General features: G+C 37.7%; 1 protein-coding gene across 2 annotated transcripts; it reads left to right on the plus strand.

Moving 5' to 3' along the window:
* Nucleotides 1–241: 241 nt before the first annotated feature.
* On the plus strand, nucleotides 242–3,571 carry LOC103977809 (ethylene-responsive transcription factor 1). 2 transcript variants are annotated; one of them, XM_018823871.2, is made up of 3 exons: nucleotides 242–584; nucleotides 2,342–3,255; nucleotides 3,335–3,571. In XM_018823871.2, exons 1-2 carry the CDS (start codon nucleotides 329–331, stop codon nucleotides 3,214–3,216), a joined length of 1,131 nt encoding a protein of 376 aa, XP_018679416.1. In that variant the 5' UTR covers nucleotides 242–328; the 3' UTR covers nucleotides 3,217–3,255; nucleotides 3,335–3,571. The 2 variants fall into 2 exon arrangements, with proteins under 2 accessions (XP_018679416.1, XP_009391708.1); XM_009393433.3 differs by having other exon boundaries at nucleotides 243–584; nucleotides 3,363–3,571.
* The last annotated feature ends 3,311 nt before the right edge of the window (nucleotides 3,572–6,882 follow it).

Genomic DNA, 6,882 nt, shown 5'->3' on the forward strand with positions numbered 1-6,882 from the left:
TATTTGAAATGCGTATTAAGCTATTGGTTTCCAATTGCACCCTAAGTCGTATCTAAAGAAAAATCTTTTTTTTCCTATCTGCAGCAGTTTCCTCACCTATTAGAATTCACATGATTGGTGGGGGGGTGGGGCCGGCCATGGTGGACTCCACCTGCTTTCTTCAGTTGCACGTGAGTAAGATGACGTGGGTAGAAAAGAACTGTCGCCCTCTCTCCTCCGGTTCATTTCTTTATAGACGCCTCTCGTCTCCAGTGTTGGCCAAAAGCAAGTTCTTGTGATTTGGGTTCTTGTTGTGTGGGAGGAAGGAAGAGTTGTGTACGGATCGAGGATGTGCGGAGGGGCGATCATCTCCGACTTCATTCCGGCGGCGAGGTCGCGGCTGGTGACCGACGCCGACCTCCTGTGGCCGAATCCGAAGAAGGCCAAGTCGACGAAGAAGAAGGGCAGCCGTCGCCGGCTAGCGCAGGAGACGGAGGATGACTTCGAGGCTGACTTCCGGGAGTTCAACGACGAGTCAGGGGAGTCCGAGGAAGACGACGTTGTGGAGATCGTCGATGTCAAGCTCCCTGCTTTCGCTCCCAAAGGTTAACCCGATCGAGGAAGAGTGTTCTTTTTTTCCCCTTTATTTTATGCCATGATGGAAAAATAGAACTTTTATCACATTTATGATGAAAAAAAAAATAGTGCTATCTGTTGGTAAAAATTGGATTTTTCTTTACCTTCTTGTTCTTGCTGGGGCGTGATTTTAGATTGTACTGGTTTTCCTAAAAAAATATTTTATCTGGAAAATTAGGTGCTGTGCATTCAGCAATTTTTTCTGGAATGTACTTTATTTAGGGATAATCTTTCCAATAGTCTTTCTTGACATTAGAGCATGAAGAAAATTGGAAGTTTCACCCTCACCCTCTCTTTTATTTGGTGGCTCTTGAGATCTTGGACGTTCGTTTTATCTAATCTACTTCAGTGTTTTCGGATCAAGGCTGGTTTTATTCTGAGTTCCACTTATATGTAATTTTTCTTTTATACTTTGAATTTTCTTTTGTTTATGTTGTCTAGTGGTTCTTGTGTGAGTGTTCTCTTAATAGTATTAATTTTCTTTTTACTGATTTTGCATTAATCCAATCATTTTATTTTTCCTTCAACCATATTTGTAGTACCTTTTGCATTGTGTGCTGTTCCTTAGTAATATTTTGTAGATTTTGCTTGGGAATAACCTTCTTGTATAAGTATAGTGCATTAGAAAAGACAGTTGTTTGGTAACATGAAAATTTTTGTTTGTTGTTCGCAGAATGTATCTGACAATTTTGTGGTGCTATGATGATCTCAAGATATCTTTCCTTTAACAAGATGCACTAAATCACCCACTGTTAGAAATGATATGAGAGATATAAAATAATAAGCAAGAAAAATCATCTATGTGATATTGGATCTGTGTTCTCTCATATTGATGATCAACGATCACAAAAAAAGGGTTTGCTGCTTGGTATGTCTGTCAAGTCTACCGTTTTCATGCATGATCTGTGTAGATTGAATGTCTGATCAATAAATACTTGCATATTGGAGCACAGATCCGTGAATGAATGAGATTCTAAGCCACCTATGGAGTACATATGTGACTGTCTCCTATGTAGATCTATTTGCTATTTGGCTTGTATTAGATAAGCTGGAGACCTGTTACTGTCAGTCTTTCAGTATGTATGTGTCTATGCAATTTTGGATGTTCTTTTCTTGCATAAGTTTGAAGTGTTGCTTATAAGGGAGTTGTAATACCCACCGACAGGCCTTCATGTTTTGATCAAGATGCTGCTCCTCTCTAAGGTTACCTTTTTCCAGAGTAAGGCACAGATAATTAAGTCTAAAGGTCGATTTTATGGGAGACATCTCACCAACATAATATTTCTAATCCTTCCATGGTATATTCATAATTTATATAATGATTCATAAGTGAACCACTCTGATTGGATGAAAAAAAAAACTTGGATGGTTGTAATTATGGACCAACAACAAAAATGAAGACTTGACATCCTCTGGTAATCTGGTTAGTTGATGTTTATGCTTGAGGTATTGAAGTCATGATCCTTGAAGATTCTGTCAGCCATGAGTAGGACACCCTTGTGTAACATTCTATTGTTGCTATTCTTCTTCTTATCGGCTCTCTTCTACTGTACAATGGATAAATTTTGCAGTTATCCTTGCTCGTGATGTGCATCTTTTTATTGATTTTGTGTACCTTTGATTATGAAGGATACCTGGGCCTTAAAAGATCTTCATATGGAAATAGATCTATCTCTTTAAAATTTTCACTGATCCATGAATCTGTTTTTTCTTTGTTTGGTTGCAGATGGGCAAATTGCTCTAGGACCTGTAGAATTTGATGGACCTGCTGCCAGGTCTGCTAAAAGGAAGAGAAAGAACCAGTTTAGGGGAATCCGTCAGCGTCCTTGGGGAAAATGGGCAGCTGAAATTAGGGATCCTCGTAAGGGTGTACGTGTTTGGCTTGGTACATTCAACACTGCTGAAGAAGCTGCAAGAGCCTATGATGCAGAAGCTCGTAGAATCCGTGGCAAGAAAGCCAAGGTGAACTTCCCTGAGGAAGCACCCACCGGTCTTCAAAAGCACCTCACGAAATTAACTGCACCAAAAGCACCAACATCAGACCGCCCACAAGAAAGTCTCAACTTCAACCAGTCTTTCGGTTGCCTGAATGATATTGATCATGATATCTACTCGACTTTTGATCTGTTTGAGGAAAAGGTGCCCATCAAACAACCTATGAGTCAGAACTCCACCGAGATAGAACCAGCTCCACCTACCGACGGACCTGGGATGATGTACTCTGATCAGGGAAGCAATTCCTTTGGCTATTCTGAATTTGGTTGGGAACATGAGGTTAAAACTCCAGAGATCACAACAAGTCTTGATCCAACCATAACTGAAGTTCAAAATTTTACATGTCTGGAAAATGGTGGTCCTCTGAAGAAATTGAAGAACAATGCCGGAGAGACGGTGCCGGCTGAGGAAAATGATGGTGTCAAATTCTCTGAAGATTTATCTACTTTTGAGTCACTCATGAAGTTTCTGCAGACACCTTATCTGGATGGTGGTTCAGATGATTCAATCGATAGCTTCCTCAATTATGACATGACTCAGGATGAAAGTGGAGTGGACCTGTGGAGCTTTGATGACCTGCCACCGGTAGCTAGCAGCGTTTACTGAGGGACCTTAAATTAAGGCAAATGGTCTTCTGTAAATACGGTATATCAACAAGCATCCCTCTTAGGAATTCATCTATTTAGCATGCAAATTCTTTTCTTTGTGTACCATTTAAAGGAAGTGTGTTGTTGTTTTCCTCTTTGTTCCAGGAACCAGTGTCGATGGATGTTATGCTGAACCAGGGATTTCCTTTATCATGATTTAGTAAACCTTCTGAGTTATGCTACTATGTTTAGGTATTATCATCGGTAGTCTCTATTCTGTTGCCATGTGAAGTGTTCCTGTCTAGAGTCTGGGTTGTCTATGTCGGACATGTTATGGGTATGACGAAATCTATTGAAATACTGGTTTGGCTCTATGTTCACCTGTTGTTGCCATAGAAGATGCCCTGGACATAATGATTAATGTGCTTAAGCTTATGCTGCGATCCCTCTTGTGGGTTATTCACTGGGGTTGAGATTAATTTTTCAGATTCAAGTGTCATGGAGGAGGCTGCTGCAAAGCTGAATGTTGACTAGGAATCTGAGCTTTTAAAGAGTATTGATTTAGTTAAAGCTGATGCTAATACTTGAGATTTCTCTCCTGTATGGAGGAGATGTTTATTCTGACTTATATTGTAGAATTCTTTGAATTTCATGATCATTCAATTATTTTGTTAGTTTTGATGAATGAAACTACAGCAAACAACATTTTCTCAAGACAACTGGACTCAATATCCACATGAATACCAGGGTCAACATATATAGCTAAATTTCATTCTTTTACTATGATGAATACCTGTCCATAATCTTGGAATAGATGATGATGACACCATAGTGCATTGGTGCTGCATTTAACATTGTGTTTCCTCATTAACTAATACATGTGAGAGTTTCCAGATTCTCAAGTTGATGGAGTGGGGACCTTCTGTGGTCTTATCTTATGAGGCAAGGAAGATAAGATAAAAATATGTTTTTGTCGCTTGTGGTCCAAGATTCATTTCACCTACATTTTTATGGGATCCACATGGAATTTATTATGGAGTGATGCAAGACCTTTCACGGTCCCAAGTTGATCCCCAACCTTATCTCATCTGGCAGTGATGCAGTATTTTATGCAGGCTCAACTGGGCATCAGACACTCTTCAAGCATTTTCCTCTGCTGCTGTGTGTGATTTTTATGATGTATATTTTCCTTTCTTTTACTGCTTGATCTAATCGAGAGCAGTGCTTCCCTTACCTCTCTTGCTGCTTGTTTTTGTTCCAATCATGTGGTTGTCTGTCTTATAATAATATTGCTGGAAGACTGAAGCACTGATACAGCAGTCAATTCTGAAGCAGTAAAAGATCAATGAAAAATATTGAGTAAAATTTTCTGGAATCAGAGCCTAATTTTTGTTTTCTTTTCCAAAAGAAACGTATGTAAAAATGTCATAGCTCTACCAAAAGACTTGGAGAATTACATAAATTCTTAAGGGAATTGATCCACCCATATAAAATTCATCTTTAAAACAATGAAAAATTGTGCAACAATAATAATAGCTATTTGATGACTGCAATAGTTTGGTGGAGTTTGGCGAGTCAGTCAGTATAATTGACTCAGTATCAATTTGCAGTTTAGTATGACCCTCTGTTATAGCAAACAACAACCCCTCTTCTAAAGCCTTGGCTTCACATTGCAATGGTGTTTAGTCCACCAGCCATTGTGGTCTTTGAGAAGAAACCCAGTTCATCCATCCTGAAAAGAAGAACCACCATCAGTGTTCTGCTATTTGAGCTGAAGAAGTCTGCTATGTATCATACCTTCATATATAGGTTTCAATCTTATGAATAATAGAGTCATGCATCCAAGTGATACTGAAATGGTATGAAAGTTAAAAGATTATGATGTTTAATAAGGGCCATTTGAAAATTAGAAAAAGAAATATTGAATCAGAATGACCAATATTATCAAGTTTTGACTAAGATCAATAATCTCTTTCTGAAGTTATTTAAATTAAACTTCTAGAACACCTAAATTATTCTTATTCCAATAAGAAAAAGACTCTTACCAGCTTTATAGAGATTAGAGTGGAAGGCAGTAAGTGGATCAATACTAGTATCAGCATTATTCCAAATAGAAGCAGCTAAATTATTAGTTTTTGTATAATGAGTGTCAAAATTTTGGAACCTAAAAAGTTTGTTCCAAAAGAAAAAGTATGACATATTAAATTAATTTTATACAAATGAGTTACCATAACAGTTAATCCATAACTGTGTATGTTGTATGTAGAACCAAAGAAACCCAAATAAATAATAAGATTACAATTTTCAATTAAAAATTTATCATATGCTCTTCTACTTCAAGCGATTAAATAACCCAAATAAATAAGATTTCATGAGGTGGACAACCAAACTTGTACTAGTCCTATCTATATGTTGAACCATTCCAATCTACAGATTTTAGAGAGAGAGAGAGAGAGAGAGTGTGAGGAATCTTGAAGAACCAAAATCCTTGTATGATCCAGATGTACTGAACTGACTGAACCATAGATTGTTTTATCTGAAAGACTACTACCACAAGAAAAGCCTCATGTGCTACATACATACTACAGACTTCCCAGTTTCCATAGCCCAAAAATGTGTGCAAACATTCTATGTGACACACAATGAACTTGAAAATCCTAACACATCAGTTTTATACATTAACCATATACAGTACAGATTACCCCCCTGCATAGATGGATATCATTGATGTAATAAAAAGAAGCTTCTCATGAAATTTCCAATGTTCTTCTACTGGTGTTGCAAGGTGAGTTTTGGGCTACTTCTGGATGTGTTTATCTTCCAAAGTTGATCTGTCACTGCAACAAATATTCATACATGGTCACAAAACTTCATTGAAACTCCTAACCTTGTTTCTTGACTCACCATGATGATGAGATGGGAAGTTGGTGATTATGCCTTATTTTGCATAAAACAAAAAAGAAATCATCAAATAAGTCACAATGGTTTTGAGTTTTAAGTCCATATCCAAATGATTGACATTATAATTAGTATGCTTTGCTTGATCACTAAGCAGTTTTTGGATTTGCCAAAAGTCAAGCGGAAGGCTAATAAACTGTTGGGTGATGAATCAATCATATGGCAGACTGTCACTGACACAAAAGTCTCAGTTTCAGCTCCACAACAAAGCTTCGAGATACAGTCTGCACTGCTTCTTTAGAACTTGGCAGTAGCAGAGTTCTTGGAAATGTTTCAATTGAAGTTTACTGCAGACCACAACATATTAATGTGTATGCAACATCCAAATACTCGGTTATTGGAGAATACATTTAAGGGTTTATGTTTTTAGTCAGTAATCAGCTCTTATACTCCATAATATATAACCATCATTGTCTTTGCAGCAAAATTTAGATGTAAAGCTTCTTCTTGTGTTCTTCATATGACAGTTGCAGAAAGATTGACAAATGCCAAGTGTGATGGAAGTGAAATGATTCATTCAGTTGAGTACAAATCCATGAAGAAAGGTGAAGTTGCAGAGGAAGTTTGGATTCTACAGTACTATAAGACATGCAAAGTGATCGAAATGGCAAAAAATTTGTTTCTTCCCTTTGAATGCTTAGGTTTTCCTCGATTGCAGGATTACAGGAAGCTTACTAGTGGCATTACACACAAGCAGAGTGCCAGGAACAACTAAGAACAAAGGTGG

The sequence above is a fragment of the Musa acuminata genome, chromosome BXJ2-3 (genome assembly GCF_036884655.1).
Source record: "Musa acuminata AAA Group cultivar baxijiao chromosome BXJ2-3, Cavendish_Baxijiao_AAA, whole genome shotgun sequence".
NCBI lineage: Eukaryota > Viridiplantae > Streptophyta > Magnoliopsida > Zingiberales > Musaceae > Musa > Musa acuminata.

Bases quoted from the DNA above. Each gene is read 5' to 3' on its own strand.
- LOC103977809 (XM_018823871.2), top strand. From the start codon at position 329: ATGTGCGGAGGGGCGATCATCTCCGACTTCATTCCGGCGGCGAGGTCG. The intron at 585-2,341 runs GTTAACCCGATC...GTTTGGTTGCAG, and splicing joins CCCTGCTTTCGCTCCCAAAG to ATGGGCAAATTGCTCTAGGA.